Source organism: Salvelinus alpinus, chromosome 25, assembly GCF_045679555.1.
Source record: "Salvelinus alpinus chromosome 25, SLU_Salpinus.1, whole genome shotgun sequence".
Classification (NCBI taxonomy): domain Eukaryota; kingdom Metazoa; phylum Chordata; class Actinopteri; order Salmoniformes; family Salmonidae; genus Salvelinus; species Salvelinus alpinus.
In genome coordinates this window covers 41,400,549-41,422,943 of record NC_092110.1, presented here as the reverse complement: position 1 = coordinate 41,422,943, position 22,395 = coordinate 41,400,549, and the positions used below count along the sequence as shown (strand labels likewise).

General features: G+C 50.1%; 1 protein-coding gene across 4 annotated transcripts in view; it reads right to left on the bottom strand.

Moving 5' to 3' along the window:
* Positions 1-22,395, bottom strand: part of trim9 (tripartite motif containing 9) — a 119,387-nt gene that overhangs the window by 20,185 nt on the left and 76,807 nt on the right. For all 4 annotated transcript variants that reach the window (XM_071366807.1, XM_071366808.1, XM_071366809.1 and 1 more), the window contains 4 exons: positions 15,857-15,967; positions 7,040-7,193; positions 6,323-6,468; positions 1,903-2,041 (listed from right to left, as the gene is read on the bottom strand). In XM_071366807.1, the coding sequence (XP_071222908.1) occupies positions 1,903-2,041; positions 6,323-6,468; positions 7,040-7,193; positions 15,857-15,967 (550 nt within the window). The remainder of the gene's footprint in view (positions 1-1,902; positions 2,042-6,322; positions 6,469-7,039; positions 7,194-15,856; positions 15,968-22,395) is intronic.

Sequence of the window (22,395 nt, the reverse complement as noted above, 5' to 3'; positions counted from 1 at the left end):
CAAGTGAAACCTGAAACCTAGAATCTGTCCGGACCTGTCTGTTTTTTGGATCAATTATGATCTTTTTCAAACCAATAACAAGATTTACGTCAGCGAACCTTATAAGAGGCAAGCCAGTAAAAAACTCATTTTACATAGAGAGAGGGAGCTGTGTGGAGCCCTACAAGGCCCCTGTTCTTTTCACTGGCCATATTATCAGAAGAATAAATATTCTATCTCACGGATGTTAGCAAGCACAGCTACTCCTGAGTATTATGAGGAGGGTAGCGGGAGCTGTCTGGACCCGCATCACCCCTGTTACGCACGTGTGAGCTTCACTGGTCTGTCTGTCTGCCTGTCTGTCTGTCTGTCTGTCAGTCAGTCTGCCAGTCTGTCTGTCAGTCTATCTGCCAGCCAGTCTATCTGTCTGTCTGCCAGTCTGTATGTCTGTCTGTCTGCTAGTCTGCCAGTCTGCCAGTCTGTCTGTGTGTGTAGAGCTGAGCAGCATACACAATGGGAAAGCAGGAGGCAGGTGTACGGGTGGGTTGGATTAGATAGTACTTTATATGTGTTTATTATACACCTATATAAAGTACTATCTATCTAATAGCCTGGTGGGTCCAGTCTGTCTGTCTGCCAGTCTATCTGCCTGCCTGTCAGTCTGTCTGCCAGTACTTTATATGTGCTTATTATACACCTATATAAAGTACTATCTATCTTATAGCCTGGTGGGTCCAGTCTGTCTGTCTGCCAGTCTATCTGCCTGCCTGTCAGTCTGTCTGCCAGTACTTTATATGTGCTTATTATACACCTATATAAAGTACTATCTATCTTATAGCCTGGTGGGTCCAGTCTGTCTGTCTGCCAGTCTATCTGCCTGCCTGTCAGTCTGTCTGCCAGTACTTTATATGTGCTTAATATACACCTATATAAAGTACTATCTATCTTATAGCCTGGTGGGTCCAGTCTGTCTGTGCTTTTAGCCAACTCTTCTCTGCGTTGGTTCATTGCCATACTAATATGTATGTCTATGGCATGACAACGACGGGTAGAGGAGTTGGATACAGTACAGACAGTATGGGACCAGGTTAGACTATAGAGGAGTTGGATACAGTACAGACAGTATGGGACCAGGTTAGACTATAGAGGAGTTGGATACAGTACAGACAGTATGGGACCAGGTTAGTCTATAGAGGAGTTGGATACAGTACAGACAGTATGGGACCAGGTTAGACTATAGAGGAGTTGGATACAGTACAGACAGTATGGGACCAGGTTAGTCTATAGAGGAGTTGGATACAGTACAGACAGTATGGGACCAGGTTAGACTATAGAGGAGTTGGATACAGTACAGACAGTATGGGACCAGGTTAGACTATAGAGGAGTTGGATACAGTACAGACAGTATGGGACCAGGTTAGACTATAGAGTTGGATACAGTACAGACAGTATGGGACCAGGTTAGACTATAGAGTTGGATACAGTACAGACAGTATGGGACCAGGTTAGTCTATAGAGTTGGATACAGTACAGACAGTATGGGACCAGGTTAGACTATACAGGAGTTGGATACAGTACAGACAGTATGGGACCAGGTTAGACTATAGAGTTGGATACAGTACAGACAGTATGGGACCAGGTTAGACTATAGAGGAGTTGGATACAGTACAGACAGTATGGGACCAGGTTAGACTATAGAGGAGTTGGATACAGTACAGACAGTATGGGACCAGGTTAGTCTATAGAGTTGGATACAGTACAGACAGTATGGGACCAGGTTTTGTCCATATCTGCATCCTAAATAGCACCCTATTCCCTATATAGTGCACTCCTTCTGTCCCCCTATGGGCCCTGGTCAAAAGTAGTGCACTACATAAGCTCTATAGATTCCCTGTCAACGGAGTGTGTGGTGGTTGCATTTACTCTCGGAGGTCTGCATGGCCAGTGTCTTGCTGTACTGTCCAACACCGCTGGCGTTGAAGGCTTTGACCCTTGACATGTAGGTGCTGTTGTAGTGGAGTCCGTCCACCGTGCAGATCGTCTCCGTCCCCACGTACACTTCCTGTAAGGAACATGACAACTTCCTGTTAGAACCATCGACAACTTCCTATCAATTCCTGTTAGAGAGTCATCACGCTGGGATTGTGGTGGCGAGCCTCGTTCGGCCGTCACGTTCTCGCAAGCTTACATTCTGTTTTCGAAACAGGACGGCCGTACAAAGCTAGACGGTGGTGGTCACAACAAAGATAGTAGAACCAATATAAACAGGATGTCCTCTTGGTCTAAATGGGTTAAAATGTTCAACAACAAACAGACAGACAGATTAAGAGTAAAGTTGTTTACCAGCTATACCACCCAAGGCTAACAGAGGGAGGGGTGTTCTACCTATCTGTCTAAAAATTTGAGAATGGCCAATTTAGACTCAGTGCTGATGACAGAAAGAGAGAGAGGGAAAGAGAAAGAGGGGGAGAACTCAGAGAGAAAGAGGGAGTTTGTACACTTGAGCGTGACTACGTGGGTATAGCAGCATCAGTAGCAGTAGTAGCAGCCTACACTAGACTGTGTAGTATAAACAGCAGTAGTAGCAGCCTACACTAGACTGTGTAGTATAAACAGCAGTAGTAGCAGCCTACACTAGACTGTGTAGTATAAATAGCAGTAGTAGCAGCCTACACTAGACTGTGTAGTATAAACAGCAGTAGTAGCAGCCTACACTAGACTGTGTAGTATAAATAGCAGTAGTAGCAGCCTACACTAGACTGTGTAGTATAAACAGCAGTAGTAACAGCCTACACTAGACTGTGTAGTATAAATAGCAGTAGTAACAGCCTACACTAGACTGTGTAGTATAAATAGCAGTAGTAGCAGCCTACACTAGACTGTGTAGTATAAATAGCAGTAGTAGCAGCCTACACTAGACTGTGTAGTATAAATAGCAGTAGTAGCAGCCTACACTAGACTGTGTAGTATAAATAGCAGTAGTAGCAGCCTACACTAGACTGTGTAGTATAAATAGCAGTCGGGTCCAGTCACTGTTTACGTCCCAAACGTCACCCTTTTCCCTATACAGTGCACTACTATTGTGAAGTGGTTGTTCCACTGGATATCATAAGGTGAATGCACCAATTTGTAAGTCGCTCTGGATAAGAGCGTCTGCTAAATGACTTAAATGTAAATGTAAATGTACTACCCTATGTGGCCCTGGTCAACAGTAGTGCACTACAAAGGGAATAGGGGACCATTTAGGACACAAACCTCAGACTCTGAGCAGAGAGGGACAGCTAACCTTTCTCTCTCTCTCTCTCTCTCTGGGTGTCTGTTTTTGTGTTTGAGTTGTCGTGCACGTTACTGTGTGTGTTTGTCCTGTTGTATGAATCATATAGTCACTGTGTTGCTAGTTGTGTAGTATCTCAGACGCCAGAACCAAATCGGGTGTGTAAAAGGACGTCGCGCTGCTTGTGTAGCGACTGCCGCTTCCCCTTGATTCAGCTCATACCGAGAGGCTTAAACTCAGGAACTCAGGCCTCACAAACACATGTGACTGCCCTCCGGAAGCAGTCCAATCCTTCGTCCAATTAAAAAAAGGCCTTCTTCAATTACGTAAGGGGCGAAACTTCAGGCTTAAGGAGTGAGTTTCACAGATCCCCATCTGCTACACTAACACACGTCTTCAAGAACCAGCAAGGTTACTCATCAAAAGATCCCCCCCCCCCATCTTCAGGCTAAGGAGTGAGTTTCACAGATCCCCATCTGCTACACTGGCTTGCTGTCAGGAGAGACTACTGTTGTCCTGTATGTTACATTGTGTGGATGTGTTTGTGTCGGTATATTGTAGATTAACCTGGCCATATCCATCCATGGACGTGATGGTTCAAGTCTCTCTATTGGTTGGTCGGTTTGCGTGGCCCAGATCGCATGCCCCCGGGTTCAATAGACTTTGGTTACACACAGTCAATAATGAGTGTTACCTCAGCAAAACCAGCTCCTGCTTCCAACAGCCTTTCTCTAGTAACACCCTATCCCCTATGTAGTGCACTATTTAGTCACACATAACACCCTATCCCCTATGTAGTGCACTATTTAGTCACACATAACACCCTATCCACTATGTAGTGCACTATTTAGTCACAAATAGCACCCTATTCCCTATGTAGTGCACTACTTAGTCACAAATAGCACCCTATTCCCTATGTAGTACACTACGTAGTCACAAATAGCACCCTATTCCCTATGTAGTGCACTACTTAGTCACAAATAGCACCCTATTCCCTATGTAGTGCACTACTTAGTCACAAATTGCACCCTATTCCCTATGTAGTACACTACTTAGTCACAAATAGCACCCTATTCCCTATGTAGGACACTACTTAGTCACAAATAGCACCCTATTCCCTATGTAGGACACTACTTAGTCGCAAATAGCACCCTATTCCCTATGTAGTACACTACTTAGCCACAAATAGCACCCTATTCCCTATGTAGTACACTACTGTGACCGGAAATAGGGTGCCATTTGGTCCACTATAGGAGCAGGTGTCCCTCTATAGACTTAGTCTACCCAGTAACCTGCTCCTACCCAGTAACCTGCTCCTATACAGTAACCTGCTCCTATACAGTAACCTGCTCCTATATAGTAACCTGCTCCTATACAGTTCTATAGACTTAGTCTCTCCAGTAACCTGCTCCTATACAGTAACCGGCTCCTATACAGTAACCTGCTCCTATACAGTTCTATAGACTTAGTCTCTCCAGTAACCTGATCCTATACAGTTCTATAGACTTAGTCTCTCCAGTAACCTGATCCTATACAGTTCTATAGACTTAGTCTCTCCAGTAACCTGCTCCTATACAGTTTAGCAGCCTGTCAGTGCTACAGATTCCCCTGCTATTATACAGAAGGCATTGTTCAAGGGCAATAAGTAGCTGCTTCAACAAAGCATGGGGTCACAAAGGAGGGGTCTGGGAGGGGCTTTAGACTACAGGTCTGGGAGGGGCTTTAGACTACAGGTCTGGGAGGGGCTTTAGACTACAGGTCTGGGAGGGGCTTTAGACTACAGGTCTGGGAGGGGCTTTAGACTACAGGTCTGGGAGGGGCTTTAGACTACAGGTCTGGGAGGGGCTTTAGACTACAGGTCTGGGAGGGGCTTTAGACATACAGGTCTGGGAGGGGCTTTAGACTACAGGTCTGGGAGGGGCTTTAGACTACAGGTCTGGGAGGGGCTTTAGACTACAGGTCTGGGAGGGGCATTAGACTACAGGTCTGGGAGGGGCATTAGACTACAGGTCTGGGAGGGGCTTTAGACTACAGGTCTGGGAGGGGCTTTAGACTACAGGTCTGGGAGGGGCTTTAGACTACAGGTCTGGGAGGGGCTTTAGACTACAGGTCTGGGAGGGGCTTTAGACATACAGGTCTGGGAGGGGCTTTAGACTACAGGTCTGGGAGGGGCTTTAGACTACAGGTCTGGGAGGGGCTTTAGACTACAGGTCTGGGAGGGGCTTTAGACTACAGGTCTGGGAGGGGCTTTAGACTACAGGTCTGGGAGGGGCTTTAGACTACAGGTCTGGGAGGGGCTTTAGACATACAGATTACAGAGCTATAACCTCCAGGGCAGACTGCAGCTAGACCTCTGATCTGGGGATAACACTTCCTGTGTGTGTGTGTGTGTTGGGGGTGGCACTGTGTGTGTGTCGTGTAGATGTGTGTGTGTGTGTGTGTGTGTGTGTGTGTGTGTGTGTGTGTGTGTGTGTGTGTGTGTGTGTGTGTGTGTGAGACCATCCCATCTGGCAGTTGTGTTATGGACCAGGCCTTTCCTCCTGACGCGGTGTCATTGAACTCCCTCGCGGTCACATGACCCGTATCAATCAGAGGGTTCCATCCACACACACACACGACAGACACACTACAGACACACACACACACACACACACACACACACAAGACAGGCGCACACACACGACAGACACACACACACACACACGACATCAGCGGGGACAACGACCTGTGAGGCAGACGGGTATTCAATGACAATGCCTGGCTTTCACATTCTCCACTGCTGCCCTCCCTCCCTGGTTCCCTATAAGAGACTCTTTGTTCAGGTCTGAATACAGACTCAATGAGGGAGAGAGGTACTGTTAAACAGTGAAGGACACAACTTTAATTGTAGCTCAAATCCTTTGAGTGTGTTAGGTTTATACTGTGTGTTTTGAACACTGAGGGACGGTTTTCACCCACCCTGAACTATCCCCCTGTTCCTATGACAACACCCACCTTGAACTGTCCCCCGTTACTATGGAGACACAACGCCCACTCTGAACTGTCCCACGATACTATGACAACACCCACCCTAAACTGTCCCCCATTGCCATCGTCCAGCTCCAGGATGTATCCGTCCACAGCGATGGTGGAGAGAGGTGGCTGTTTCCATGACAACGTGGCGCTGTTGTTGATGGTGCAGCATTCCTCTAGTTGGAGCATGGGGGCAGAAGGAACTGGAAGGGAAAGGGGGGGGGAAGAGAGAGAGAGAGAGAGAGAGAGAGAGAGAGAGAGAGAGAGAGAGAGAGAGAGAGAGAGAGAGAGAGAGAGAGAGAGAGAGAGAGAGAGAGAGAGAGAGAGAGAGAGAGAGAGAGAGAGAGAGAGAATTTAAATCAACCTATGGTATAAAACAAATTGACCACATTTCTAACTAGGCAGTGGTCTCACTAATCACCCCCTTCTCTACAAGATTAATGGCATCCATTTAGGGTAACGATTATGTACAGACTAATAAACTCTCAAGGCATTCACCTCATTCTGTGGGTTCAGCTCTGTCTGTCTTCTAACTATGTATTAATACAATATGATTACTACAGTTATTACTGTATAGTTACAAAGGGTGGGCCATATACCACTGTTACCCATTTATACACCCAGCCTAGCCTCTCCTCTCCTCTCCTCTCCTCTCCTCTCCTCTCCTCTCCTCTCCTCTCCTCTCCTCTCCTCTCCTCTCCTCTCCTCTCCTCTCCTCTCCATCTCCATCTCCATCTCCTCTCCATCTCCATCTCCTCTCCATCTCCTCTCTACCTTTCATCTGTATGAAGTCCAGTTGGTGGATGGTCTGTAACAGGGGTCCGCTGTCCAGGGTCAGGTCAAAGTCACTGGTCATCCTGGGGGTCAGGGTTCCCTTCCCCCACTGACCCTCCGTCATGTGCACCCTCCTGATCAGGGCGTCTGAGATCTGGGGGGGAGGAACAGGGTTGCATAGAGGGTCACACAGGGTCAAATATCTGTACCAAATTGCACCCTATTCCCTACATAGTGGACTAGTTTTGACCAGGGCCCATAGGGTTAGAAGTAAGGTTAGGGTTAGAGCCCTGGTCAAAAATAGTGCACTATGTAGGGAATAGGGGGCAATATGGGCTGCAGATAGGGTCACAGAGGATTTAATCTCAGACACTTCTAAAAAATAAAAATAAACTCTCCTCAGAGTTATTTTCTAAAAGACGATGTTATATGGCGTCAACTCAGACTCTAAAGTCCATTGCGTGCGAGATGGCAAGATGAAACGTCATTGATCAAGCAAATACTGAGAGCGCAGAGAAGACGGGTGGGACCGTGAGCGGAGGACGAGTCAAATCAAATCAAATTCCATTTTATTGGTCACATGGGTTAGCAGAGGTTATTGCGAGTGTAGCGAAATGAGTGCCGCAAGCGCACAGGCAGCGGGCGGGGGGGGGGGGGGGGGGGCAAATGAAACTTGAGTTGCTTGTGACTTTCAGAGAGCAGAATATCATTACCGGTGCTGCGTGCAAAACATTAATTTGAGAGCAGAGACAATTTTTTTATTTTTTATTTTTTATTCAGCGTTACTCAGAAGTTATTGCCCCCCAAATACATCGCATCCCCACAGGGATTTCTCCTCTTGACACCAAGACATCTTGCTCTAGCAACGGATATCTTTTAACTATCATTTTATTCCAGATGAACATTCTGGCAGTCACTAGTTAACACAGCCACAAAGTCATAATTATTATGGCTAAACCACACCTATTTCTACAATTTATCTTATTAAAAATAGATTTTAAACCTTAACCGCACTGCTAACCTCATGCCTAATCCTACTTTCTTTGAAAAAAAGATGCCATCTAGAACCTAAAAGGGTTCTTTGGCTGAACCCTTTGAAGAACCATTTTTGGCTCCAGGTAGAACCTATTTTGGGTTCCATGTAGAACCCTTTCCACAGAGGGTTCTACCTGGAGCCAAAAATGGTTCTATCTGGGAACAAAAAATGGTTAGCCAATGGGGAGAGCCAAAGAACCCTTTTTTTCGAAGAGTATAACCAATTTTTTGTTTTCATTCAGTTTTACGATACAGCTAATTTGGACTTTGTGGCTGTGTTATCTAGTGGATAATCATGAGTCTCGACATAGAACTCGTCGGGTGATTAGTTGAGCCTTCTTGAGTGCGTGACGTCACACAGACGCTTTACCGAGCCGTCTGTTCAGCTAGCTCGTGCCCGCCGGTAAGAGCAGTTAGCACCGAACGAACGACTTTGGAAACCCAGTTTCAGCGTGTTCACCAAATTAAAATGAAAGCCTCACCAGCTAGCTACCAATTCATATTAGTTTCACTGTTCAATCATAAAAAAAAAAAAAACAAGCCCACGAATCGCTCTTTTTACTTTTCCACAAATGGTCTTGTATGTGTTGCTTGATATGATTAAATAATAATAAACTAAGTTGGAAGTGTTGAATATATTTTCTAAAAACGAACTAGTCACATGTCACTGCGCCACTCAGGAGGCCCCAAGGATGAAAAGTTGACAAAGACATGTGACTATTATTGGTGGACAATTTTGATGCTTTCATGTGAATGTTCTACACATTTCAACCATGTTCCCTTTGCTTACGGTTCTATACTCCTTTCTAGGGAGTTTTTCCTAGCCACCGTGCTTCTACACCTGCATTGCTTGCTGTTTGGGGTTTTTAGGCTGGGTACAGCACTTTGAGATATCAGCTGATGTAAGAAGGGCTATATAAATACATTTGATTTGATTTGATATTTTTTGATTCAGACATTATTATTATTTATTTTTTTGATCTGTGTCAATTCTGTTTTGCTCGCCCAAAGTCATACCTGTAAGCGCTCAAGTTTGTCTTGTCCGCTCGCGGGACACACTTCCTCTGCTTTCTGTACCGCATTTCTGTGCTCTCGACTGGTCTGTGTACTCGCAGCATCATCCTCTGCGCTCTCGTCTCAGTGGACTTTAGAGGCTGATTTGACGCCATACGATGTGACATTGAAAAAAAATGCTACGGCCTTGTAACTACAAATGAGCATACAAACTCCCTCACGACGCCAGGTCAGCGGAGTCAATCACCACCTTCCGGAGACACCTGAAACCCCACCTCTTTAAGGAATACCTAGGATAGGATAAAGTAATCCTTCTAACCCCCCCCTCCCCCTTAAAAGAGTTAGATGCACTATTGTAAAGTGGTTGTTCCACTGGATATCATAAGGTGAATGCACCAATTTGTAAGTCGCTCTGGATAAGAGCGTCTGCTAAATGACTTAAATGTTAAATGTAATATCTTCCGTAATGTAACGGATGTGAAATGGCTAGCTAGTTAGCGGGTACGCGCTAGTAGCGTTTCAATCAGTTATGTCACGGCCTTTGTGGAGCGATGGGTAACGATGCTTCGTGGGCGACCGTTGTTGATGTGTGCAGAGGGTCCCTGGTTCGCGCCCGTGTCGGGGCGAGGGGACGGTCTAAAGTTATACTGTTACATTGATGCTGTTGACCCGGATCACTGGTTGCTGCGGAAAAGGAGGAGGTTGAAAGGGGGGTGAGTGTAACGGATGTGAAATGGCTAGCTAGTTAGCGGGTACGCGCTAGTAGCGTTTCAATCAGTTACGTCACTTGCTCTGAAACCTATTAGTAGTGTTGCCCCTTGCTCTGCAAGGGCCGCGGCCTTTGTGGAGTGATGGGTAACGATGCTTCGTGGGTGACTGTTGTTGATGTGTGCAGAGGGTCCCTGGTTCGCACCCGTGTCGGGGCGAAGGGACGGTTTAAAGTTATACTGTTACAGTAACACCGATGTAGCCAAAGGCCTGGGTTCCAGAGAGTACCGTATGCACACCAGCTGTAGCTGTGAGTGACGGCAGGTAACACAGACACCAAAAACTGGTCGCACACAAGGACTCAATTACAACCAAATTTCAACCAGTTCTGACTGTAAACTGGTTGTAATGACGTCAGTTCACTCAGCTTTGGCACACTGCCCTCTACTGACCTGGAGGAATCCGCATCACTGCCCTCTACTGCCCTCTACTGCCCTCTACTGACCTCTACTGACCTCTACTGACCTCTACTGACCACTACTGCCCTCTACCGACCTCTACTGACCACTACTGCCCTCTACTGCCCTCTACTGACCTCTACTGACCACTACTGACCTCTACTGACCTCTACTGACCACTACTGCCCTCTACTGCCCTCTACTGCCCTCCACTGACCACTACTGCCCTCTACTGACCTGGAGGAATCCGCATCACTGCCCTCTACTGACCTCTACTGCCCTCTACTGACCTCTACTGCCCTCTACTGACCACTACTGACCTCTACTGACCTCTACTGACCTCTACTGACCACTACTGCCCTCTACTGCCCTCTACTGCCCTCTACTGACCTCTACTGCCTTCTACTGCCCTCTACTGACCACTACTGCCCTCTACTGCCCTCTACTGACCACTACTGCCCTCTACTGCCCTCTACTGACCTCTACTGACCTCTACTGCCCTCTACTGACCTCTACTGACCACTACTGCCCTCTACTGACCTCTACTGACCTGGAGGAATCCGCATCACTGCCCTCTACTGCCCTCTACTGCCCTCTACTGACCTCTACTGCGCTCTACTGACCTCCACTGCCCTCTACTGCCCTCTACTGACCACTACTGCCCTCTACTGCCCTCTACTGACCTCTACTGCCCTCTACTGCCCTCTACTGCCCTCTACTGCCCTCTACTGACCTCTACTGCCCTCTACTGCCCTCTACTGCCCTCTACTGACCACTACTGCCCTCTACTGCCCTCTACTGACCACTACTGCCCTCTACTGCCCTCTACTGCCCTCTACTGACCTCTACTGCCCTCTACTGCCCTCTACTGACCTCTACTGCCCTCTACTGGGGGTTGTTCTCTACTGACCTGTAGGAATCCTCTGGGGTCGTTCTCTACTGACCTGTAGGAATCCTCTGGGGTCGTTCTCTACTGACCTGGAGGAATCCTCTGGGGTTGTTCTCTACTGACCTGGAGGAATCCTCTGGGGTCGTTCTCTACTGACCTGTAGGAATCCTCTGGGGTCGTTCTCTACTGACCTGGAGGAATCCTCTGGGGTCGTTCTCTACTGACCTGGAGGAATCCTCTGGGGTCGTTCTCTACTGACCTGGAGGAATCCTCTGGGGTCGTTCTCTACTGACCTGGAGGAATCCTCTGGGGTCGTTCTCTACTGACCTGGAGGAATCCTCTGGGGTCGTTCTCTACTGACCTGTAGGAATCCTCTGGGGTCGTTCTCTACTGACCTGGAGGAATCCTCTGGGGTCGTTCTCTACTGACCTGGAGGAATCCTCTGGGGTCGTTCTCTACTGACCTGTAGGAATCCTCTGGGGTCGTTCTCTACTGACCTGGAGGAATCCTCTGGGGTCGTTCTCTACTGACCTGTAGGAATCATCTGGGGTCGTTCTCTACTGACCTGGAGGAATCCTCTGGGGTCGTTCTCTACTGACCTGGAGGAATCCTCTGGGGTCGTTCTCTACTGACCTGTAGGAATCCTCTGGGGTCGTTCTCTACTGACCTGGAGGAATCCTCTGGGGTCGTTCTCTACTGACCTGGAGGAATCCTCTGGGGTCGTTCTCTAATGACCTGGAGGAATCCTCTGGGGTCGTTCTCTACTGACCTGGAGGAATCCTCTGGGGTCGTTCTCTACTGACCTGGAGGAATCCTCTGGGGTCGTTCTCTACTGACCTGGAGGAATCCGCTGGGGTCGTTCTCTACTGACCTGGAGGAATCCCCTGGGGTCGTTCTCTACTGACCTGGAGGAATCCTCTGGGGTCGTTCTCTACTGACCTGTAGGAATCCTCTGGGGTCGTTCTCTACTGACCTGGAGGAATCCTCTGGGGTCGTTCTCTACTGACCTGGAGGAATCCCCTGGGGTCGTTCTCTACTGACCTGGAGGAATCCTCTGGGGTCGTTCTCTACTGACCTGTAGGAATCCTCTGGGGTCGTTCTCTACTGACCTGGAGGAATCCTCTGGGGTCGTTCTCTACTGACCTGGAGGAATCCTCTGGGGTCGTTCTCTACTGACCTGGAGGAATCCTCTGGGGTCGTTCTCTACTGACCTGTAGGAATCCTCTGGGGTCGTTCTCTACTGACCTGTAGGAATCCTCTGGGGTCGTTCTCTACTGACCTGTAGGAAACCTCTGGGGTCGTTCTCTACTGACCTGGAGGAATCCTCTGGGGTCGTTCTCTACTGACCTGGAGGAGTCCTCTGGGGTCGTTCTCTACTGACCTGGAGGAATCCTCTGGGGTCGTTCTCTACTGACCTGTAGGAATCCTCTGGGGTCATTCTCTACTGACCTGGAGGAATCCTCTGGGGTCGTTCTCTACTGACCTGGAGGAATCCTCTGGGGTCGTTCTCTACTGACCTGGAGGAATCCGCTGGGGTCGTTCTCTACTGACCTGGAGGAATCCTCTGGGGTCGTTCTCTACTGACCTGGAGGAATCCTCTGGGGTCGTTCTCTACTGACCTGTAGGAATCCTCTGGGGTCGTTCTCTACTGACCTGTAGGAATCCTCTGGGGTCGTTCTCTACTGACCTGGAGGAATCCTCTGGGGTCGTTCTCTACTGACCTGTAGGAATCCTCTGGGGTCGTTCTCTACTGACCTGGAGGAATCCTCTGGGGTCGTTCTCTACTGACCTGGAGGAATCCTCTGGGGTCGTTCTCTACTGACCTGGAGGAATCCTCTGGGGTCGTTCTCTACTGACCTGGAGGAATCCTCTGGGGTCGGTCTCTACTGACCTGGAGGAATCCTCTGGGGTCGTTCTCTTCTGACCTGGAGGAATCCTCTGGGGTCGTTCTCTACTGACCTGGAGGAATCCTCTGGGGTCGTTCTCTACTGACCTGAAGGAATCCGCTGGGGTCGTTCTCTACTGACCTGGAGGAATCCTCTGGGGTCGTTCTCTACTGACCTGGAGGAATCCTCTGGGGTCGTTCTCTACTGACCTGGAGGAATCCTCTGGGGTCGTTCTCTACTGACCTGGAGGAATCCTCTGGGGTCGTTCTCTACTGACCTGTAGGAATCCTCTGGGGTCGTTCTCTACTGACCTGGAGGAATCCTCTGGGGTCGTTCTCTACTGACCTGTAGGAATCCTCTGGGGTCGTTCTCTACTGACCTGGAGGAATCCTCTGGGGTCGTTCTCTACTGACCTGGAGGAATCCTCTGGGGTCGTTCTCTACTGACCTGTAGGAATCCTCTGGGGTCGTTCTCTACTGACCTGTAGGAATCCTCTGGGGTCGTTCTCTACTGACCTGTAGGAAACCTCTGGGGTCGTTCTCTACTGACCTGGAGGAATCCTCTGGGGTCGTTCTCTACTGACCTGGAGGAGTCCTCTGGGGTCGTTCTCTACTGACCTGGAGGAATCCTCTGGGGTCGTTCTCTACTGACCTGTAGGAATCCTCTGGGGTCGTTCTCTACTGACCTGGAGGAATCCTCTGGGGTCGTTCTCTACTGACCTGGAGGAATCCTCTGGGGTCGTTCTCTACTGACCTGGAGGAATCCGCTGGGGTCGTTCTCTACTGACCTGGAGGAATCCTCTGGGGTCGTTCTCTACTGACCTGGAGGAATCCTCTGGGGTCGTTCTCTACTGACCTGTAGGAATCCTCTGGGGTCGTTCTCTACTGACCTGTAGGAATCCTCTGGGGTCGTTCTCTACTGACCTGTAGGAATCCTCTGGGGTCGTTCTCTACTGACCTGTAGGAATCCTCTGGGGTCGTTCTCTACTGACCTGGAGGAATCCTCTGGGGTCGTTCTCTACTGACCTGTAGGAATCCTCTGGGGTCGTTCTCTACTGACCTGTAGGAATCCTCTGGGGTCGTTCTCTACTGACCTGGAGGAATCCTCTGGGGTCGTTCTCTACTGACCTGGAGGAATCCTCTGGGGTCGTTCTCTACTGACCTGGAGGAATCCTCTGGGGTCGTTCTCTACTGACCTGGAGGAATCCTCTGGGGTCGGTCTCTACTGACCTGGAGGAATCCTCTGGGGTCGTTCTCTTCTGACCTGGAGGAATCCTCTGGGGTCGTTCTCTACTGACCTGGAGGAATCCTCTGGGGTCGTTCTCTACTGACCTGAAGGAATCCGCTGGGGTCGTTCTCTACTGACCTGGAGGAATCCTCTGGGGTCGTTCTCTACTGACCTGGAGGAATCCTCTGGGGTCGTTCTCTACTGACCTGGAGGAATCCTCTGGGGTCGTTCTCTACTGACCTGGAGGAATCCTCTGGGGTCGTTCTCTACTGACCTGTAGGAATCCTCTGGGGTCGTTCTCTACTGACCTGGAGGAATCCTCTGGGGTCGTTCTCTACTGACCTGGAGGAATCCTCTGGGGTCGTTCTCTACTGACCTGGAGGAATCCGCTGGGGTCGTTCTCTACTGACCTGGAGGAATCCCCTGGGGTCGTTCTCTACTGACCTGGAGGAATCCTCTGGGGTCGTTCTCTACTGACCTGTAGGAATCCTCTGGGGTCGTTCTCTACTGACCTGGAGGAATCCTCTGGGGTCGTTCTCTACTGACCTGGAGGAATCCCCTGGGGTCGTTCTCTACTGACCTGGAGGAATCCTCTGGGGTCGTTCTCTACTGACCTGGAGGAATCCTCTGGGGTCGTTCTCTACTGACCTGTAGGAATCCTCTGGGGTCGTTCTCTACTGACCTGGAGGAATCCTCTGGGGTCGTTCTCTACTGACCTGTAGGAATCCTCTGGGGTCGTTCTCTACTGACCTGTAGGAATCCTCTGGGGTCGTTCTCTACTGACCTGTAGGAAACCTCTGGGGTCGTTCTCTACTGACCTGGAGGAATCCTCTGGGGTCGTTCTCTACTGACCTGGAGGAGTCCTCTGGGGTCGTTCTCTACTGACCTGGAGGAATCCTCTGGGGTCGTTCTCTACTGACCTGTAGGAATCCTCTGGGGTCGTTCTCTACTGACCTGGAGGAATCCTCTGGGGTCGTTCTCTACTGACCTGGAGGAATCCTCTGGGGTCGTTCTCTACTGACCTGGAGGAATCCGCTGGGGTCGTTCTCTACTGACCTGGAGGAATCCTCTGGGGTCGTTCTCTACTGACCTGGAGGAATCCTCTGGGGTCGTTCTCTACTGACCTGGAGGAATCCTCTGGGGTCGTTCTCTACTGACCTGTAGGAATCCTCTGGGGTCGTTCTCTACTGACCTGGAGGAATCCTCTGGGGTCGTTCTCTACTGACCTGGAGGAATCCTCTGGGGTCGTTCTCTACTGACCTGGAGGAATCCTCTGGGGTCGTTCTCTACTGACCTGGAGGAATCCTCTGGGGTTGTTCTCTACTGACCTGGAGGAATCCCCTGGGGTCGTTCTCTACTGACCTGGAGGAATCCTCTGGGGTCGTTCTCTACTGACCTGTAGGAATCCTCTGGGGTCGTTCTCTACTGACCTGGAGGAATCCCCTGGGGTCGTTCTCTACTGACCTGGAGGAATCCTCTGGGGTCGTTCTCTACTGACCTGGAGGAATCCTCTGGGGTCGTTCTCTACTGACCTGGAGGAATCCTCTGGGGTCGTTCTCTACTGACCTGGAGGAATCCTCTGGGGTCGTTCTCTACTGACCTGTAGGAATCCGCTTGGGTCGTTCTCTTTGATGACCTCCAGACAATACTCCATCAGGCCTGTCGTCTGACGCAGCTTCACCGTACAGTGAGATATCTGATCCCTCACCACCTGGGAGAGAGAGGGTTCGAAGAAGGGAGAGAGATGTCAATGACATAAACACAGTACTGTAAAGACAGCCCTGTAGCCTGTACAGTGAGATATCTGTTCCCTCACCACCTGGGGGAGAGAAAAGAGAAGGAGAGGAGAGAAAAAGTGGCATCGATAACAAAATGGTAATTAGTGGAGAGAGGACCAGAGGAGGAGACCATCTTAAGGCCACTGGTTTTATGCCTCGCAGTTTGAAACGTTAACCTAATGAGTCCCTAATGTTAACCTAATGTTAATCTAATGTTAACCTAATGTTAATCTAATGTTAGTCTAATGTTAACCTAATGTTAGTCTAATGTTAACCTAATGTTAATCTAATGTTAACCTAATGTTAACCCAATGAGTCCCTAATGTTAATCTAATGTTAACCTAATGTTAACCTAATGTTAACCTAATGTGAATCTAATGTTAATCTAACGTTAATCTAATGTTAACCTAATGTTTACCTAATGTTAACCTAACGTTAATCTAATGTTAACCTAATGAGTCCCTAATGTTAACCTAATGTTAATCTAATGTTAACCTAATGTTAATCTAATGTTAATCTAATGTTAACCTAATGTTAATCTAATGTTAACCTGATGTTAACCTAATGTTAACCTGATGTTAACCTAATGTTAATCTAATGTTAACCTAATGTTAACCTAATGTTAACCTAACGTTAACCTAATGTTAATCTAATGTTAACTTACTGTTAACCTAACGTTAACCTAATGTTAATCTAATGTTAACCTACTGTTAACCTAATGTTAACCTAACGTTAACCTAACGTTAATCTAATGTTAACCTAATGTTAATCTAATGTTAACCTAATGTTAACCTACTGTCTGGAAATGGAAATGTCTGGAAACAGCAGATGTTAGGATTATTAGCTTATAACATACATTCAGTGCACAGTTTATTAGGTACACCACCCCTTTCACGTCAATGGATCGCTCCTACAGACAGTGAGTCACGTGGCCGTGGCATGCTATATAAATCAGGCAGACAGGCATCGAGGCATTCAGTTACTATTCGACATGCGAACATCCAGTCTGTGGCAGTCCTGTGGCTGAAAACAGCTTGTTGATGAGAGAGGTCGAAGGAGAATGGCAAGAATCGGGCCACAAACAGACAAATAACAGAGCAGTACAACAGTAGTGTGCAGAACGGCGTCTCGGAACGCACAACTCGTCGGTCCTGGTCACAGATGGGCTGTTGCAGCAGACGACCACCCGGGTTCCTATCAGCTAAAAACAAGAAGAAGAGGCTCCAGTGGGCAGGCGATCACCCCGGGTTCCTGTCAGCTAAAAACAAGAAGAAGAGGCTCCAGTGGGCAGGCGATCACCCCGGGTTCCTATCAGCTAAAAACAAGAAGAAGAGGCTCCAGTGGGCAGGCGATCACCCCGGGTTCCTATCAGCTAAAAACAAGAAGAAGAGGCTCCAGTGGGCAGGTGATCACCCCGGGTTCCTATCAGCTAAAAACAAGAAGAAGAGGCTCCAGTGGGCAGGCGATCACCCCGGGTTCCTGTCAGCTAAAAACAAGAAGAAGAGGCTCCAGTGGGCAGGCCACCACCCCGGGTTCCTATCAGCTAAAAACAAGAAGAAGAGGCTCCAGTGGGCAGGCGATCACCCCGGGTTCCTATCAGCTAAAAACAAGAAGAAGAGGCTCCAGTGGGCAGGCGATCACCCCGGGTTCCTATCAGCTAAAAACAAGAAGAAGAGGCTCCAGTGGGCAGGCGACCACCCCGGGTTCCTATCAGCTAAAAACAAGAAGAAGAGGCTCCAGTGGGCAGGCGATCACCCCGGGTTCCTATCAGCTAAAAACAAGAAGAAGAGGTTCCAGTGGGCAGGCGATCACCCTGGGTTCCTATCAGCTAAAAACAAGAAGAAGAGGCTCCAGTGGGCAGGCCATCACCCCGGGTTCCTATCAGCTAAAAACAAGAAGAAGAGGCTCCAGTGGGCAGGCGATCACCCTGGGTTCCTGTCAGCTAAAAACAAGAAGAAGAGGCTCCAGTGGGCAGGCGATCACCCCGGGTTCCTATCAGCTAAAAACAAGAAGAAGAGGCTCCAGTGGGCAGGCGATCACCCCGGGTTCCTATCAGCTAAAAACAAGAAGAAGAGGCTCCAGTGGGCAGGCCACCACCCCGGGTTCCTATCAGCTAAAAACAAGAAGAAGAGGCTCCAGTGGGCAGGCGATCACCCCGGGTTCCTATCAGCTAAAAACAAGAAGAAGAGGCTCCAGTGGGCAGGCCACCACCCCGGGTTCCTATCAGCTAAAAACAAGAAGAAGAGGCTCCAGTGGGCAGGCCACCACCCCGGGTTCCTATCAGCTAAAAACAAGAAGAAGAGGCTCCAGTGGGCAGGCCACCACCCCGGGTTCCTATCAGCTAAAAACAAGAAGAAGAGGCTCCAGTGGGCAGGCCATCACCCCGGGTTCCTATCAGCTAAAAACAAGAAGAAGAGGCTCCAGTGGGCAGGCGATCACCCCGGGTTCCTGTCAGCTAAAAACAAGAAGAAGAGGCTCCAGTGGGCAGGCGATCACCCCGGGTTCCTGTCAGCTAAAAACAAGAAGAAGAGGCTCCAGTGGGCAGGCGATCACCCCGGGTTCCTAACAGCTAAAAACAAGAAGAAGAGGCTCCAGTGGGCAGGCGATCACCCCGGGTTCCTATCAGCTAAAAACAAGAAGAAGAGGCTCCAGTGGGCAGGCGACCACCCCGGGTTCCTATCAGCTAAAAACAAGAAGAAGAGGCTCCAGTGGGAAGACGACCACCCCGGGTTCCTATCAGCTAAAAACAAGAAGAAGAGGCTCCAGTGGGCAGGCCATCACCCCGGGTTCCTATCAGCTAAAAACAAGAAGAAGAGGCTCCAGTGGGCAGGCGATCACCCCGGGTTCCTGTCAGCTAAAAACAAGAAGAAGAGGCTCCAGTGGGCAGGCCATCACCCCGGGTTCCTATCAGCTAAAAACAAGAAGAAGAGTCTCCAGTGGGCAGGCGATCACCCCGGGTTCCTATCAGCTAATAACAAGAAGAAGAGGCTCCAGTGGGCAGGCCATCACCCCGGGTTCCTATCAGCTAAAAACAAGAAGAAGAGTCTCCAGTGGGCAGGCGATCACCCCGGGTTCCTGTCAGCTAAAAACAAGAAGAAGAGGCTCCAGTGGGCAGGCGATCACCCCGGGTTCCTATCAGCTAATAACAAGAAGAAGAGGCTCCAGTGGGCAGGCCATCACCCCGGGTTCCTATCAGCTAAAAACAAGAAGAAGAGGCTCCAGTGGGCAGGCGATCACCCCGGGTTCCTGTCAGCTAAAAACAAGAAGAAGAGGCTCCAGTGGGCAGGCCACCACCCCGGGTTCCTATCAGCTAAAAACAAGAAGAAGAGGCTCCAGTGGGCAGGCGATCACCCCGGGTTCCTATCAGCTAAAAACAAGAAGAAGAGGCTCCAGTGGGCAGGCGATCACCCCGGGTTCCTATCAGCTAAAAACAAGAAGAAGAGGCTCCAGTGGGCAGGCCATCACCCCGGGTTCCTATCAGCTAAAAACAAGAAGAAGAGGCTCCAGTGGGCAGGCGATCACCCCGGGTTCCTGTCAGCTAAAAACAAGAAGAAGAGGCTCCAGTGGGCAGGCCACCACCCCGGGTTCCTATCAGCTAAAAACAAGAAGAAGAGGCTCTAGTGGGCAGGCGATCACCCCGGGTTCCTATCAGCTAAAAACAAGAAGAAGAGGCTCCAGTGGGCAGGCGATCACCCCGGGTTCCTATCAGCTAAAAACAAGAAGAAGAGGCTCCAGTGGGCAGGCGATCACCCCGGGTTCCTATCAGCTAAAAACAAGAAGAAGAGGTTCCAGTGGGCAGGCGATCACCCTGGGTTCCTATCAGCTAAAAACAAGAAGAAGAGGCTCCAGTGGGCAGGCCATCACCCCGGGTTCCTATCAGCTAAAAACAAGAAGAAGAGGCTCCAGTGGGCAGGCGATCACCCCGGGTTCCTGTCAGCTAAAAACAAGAAGAAGAGGCTCCAGTGGGCAGGCGATCACCCCGGGTTCCTATCAGCTAAAAACAAGAAGAAGAGGCTCCAGTGGGCAGGTGATCACCCCGGGTTCCTGTCAGCTAAAAACAAGAAGAAGAGGCTCCAGTGGGCAGGCGATCACCCCGGGTTCCTATCAGCTAAAAACAAGAAGAAGAGGCTCCAGTGGGCAGGCGATCACCCCGGGTTCCTGTCAGCTAAAAACAAGAAGAAGAGGCTCCAGTGGGCAGGCGATCACCCCGGGTTCCTGTCAGCTAAAAACAAGAAGAAGAGGCTCCAGTGGGCAGGCGATCACCCCGGGTTCCTATCAGCTAAAAACAAGAAGAAGAGGCTCCAGTGGGCAGGCCATCACCCCGGGTTCCTGTCAGCTAAAAACAAGAAGAAGAGGCTCCAGTGGGCAGGCGATCACCCCGGGTTCCTGTCAGCTAAAAACAAGAAGAAGAGGCTCCAGTGGGCAGGCGATCACCCCGGGTTCGTATCAGCTAAAAACAAGAAGAAGAGGCTCCAGTGGGCAGGCGATCACCCCGGGTTCCTATCAGCTAAAAACAAGAAGAAGAGGCTCCAGTGGGCAGGCCACCACCCCGGGTTCCTATCAGCTAAAAACAAGAAGAAGAGGCTCCAGTGGGCAGGCGATCACCCCGGGTTCCTATCAGCTAAAAACAAGAAGAAGAGGCTCCAGTGGGCAGGCCACCACCCCGGGTTCCTATCAGCTAAAAACAAGAAGAAGAGGCTCCAGTGGGCAGGCCACCACCCCGGGTTCCTATCAGCTAAAAACAAGAAGAAGAGGCTCCAGTGGGCAGGCCACCACCCCGGGTTCCTATCAGCTAAAAACAAGAAGAAGAGGCTCCAGTGGGCAGGCCATCACCCCGGGTTCCTATCAGCTAAAAACAAGAAGAAGAGGCTCCAGTGGGCAGGCGATCACCCCGGGTTCCTTTCAGCTAAAAACAAGAAGAAGAGGCTCCAGTGGGCAGGCGATCACCCCGGGTTCCTGTCAGCTAAAAACAAGAAGAAGAGGCTCCAGTGGGCAGGCGATCACCCCGGGTTCCTATCAGCTAAAAACAAGAAGAAGAGGCTCCAGTGGGCAGGCGATCACCCCGGGTTCCTATCAGCTAAAAACAAGAAGAAGAGGCTCCAGTGGGCAGGCGACCACCCCGGGTTCCTATCAGCTAAAAACAAGAAGAAGAGGCTCCAGTGGGCAGACGACCACCCCGGGTTCCTATCAGCTAAAAACAAGAAGAAGAGGCTCCAGTGGGCAGGCCATCACCCCGGGTTCCTATCAGCTAAAAACAAGAAGAAGAGGCTCCAGTGGGCAGGCGATCACCCCGGGTTCCTGTCAGCTAAAAACAAGAAGAAGAGGCTCCAGTGGGCAGGCCATCACCCCGGGTTCCTATCAGCTAAAAACAAGAAGAAGAGTCTCCAGTGGGCAGGCGATCACCCCGGGTTCCTATCAGCTAATAACAAGAAGAAGAGGCTCCAGTGGGCAGGCCATCACCCCGGGTTCCTATCAGCTAAAAACAAGAAGAAGAGTCTCCAGTGGGCAGGTGATCACCCCGGGTTCCTGTCAGCTAAAAACAAGAAGAAGAGGCTCCAGTGGGCAGGCGATCACCCCGGGTTCCTATCAGCTAAAAACAAGAAGAAGAGGCTCCAGTGGGCAGGCGATCACCCCGGGTTCCTGTCAGCTAAAAACAAGAAGAAGAGGCTCCAGTGGGCAGGCGATCACCCCGGGTTCCTGTCAGCTAAAAACAAGAAGAAGAGGCTCCAGTGGGCAGGCGATCACCCCGGGTTCCTATCAGCTAAAAACAAGAAGAAGAGGCTCCAGTGGGCAGGCCATCACCCCGGGTTCCTGTCAGCTAAAAACAAGAAGAAGAGGCTCCAGTGGGCAGGCGATCACCCCGGGTTCCTGTCAGCTAAAAACAAGAAGAAGAGGCTCCAGTGGGCAGGCGATCACCCCGGGTTCGTATCAGCTAAAAACAAGAAGAAGAGGCTCCAGTGGGCAGGCGATCACCCCGGGTTCCTATCAGCTAAAAACAAGAAGAAGAGGCTCCAGTGGGCAGGCCACCACCCCGGGTTCCTATCAGCTAAAAACAAGAAGAAGAGGCTCCAGTGGGCAGGCGATCACCCCGGGTTCCTATCAGCTAAAAACAAGAAGAAGAGGCTCCAGTGGGCAGGCCACCACCCCGGGTTCCTATCAGCTAAAAACAAGAAGAAGAGGCTCCAGTGGGCAGGCCACCACCCCGGGTTCCTATCAGCTAAAAACAAGAAGAAGAGGCTCCAGTGGGCAGGCCACCACCCCGGGTTCCTATCAGCTAAAAACAAGAAGAAGAGGCTCCAGTGGGCAGGCCATCACCCCGGGTTCCTATCAGCTAAAAACAAGAAGAAGAGGCTCCAGTGGG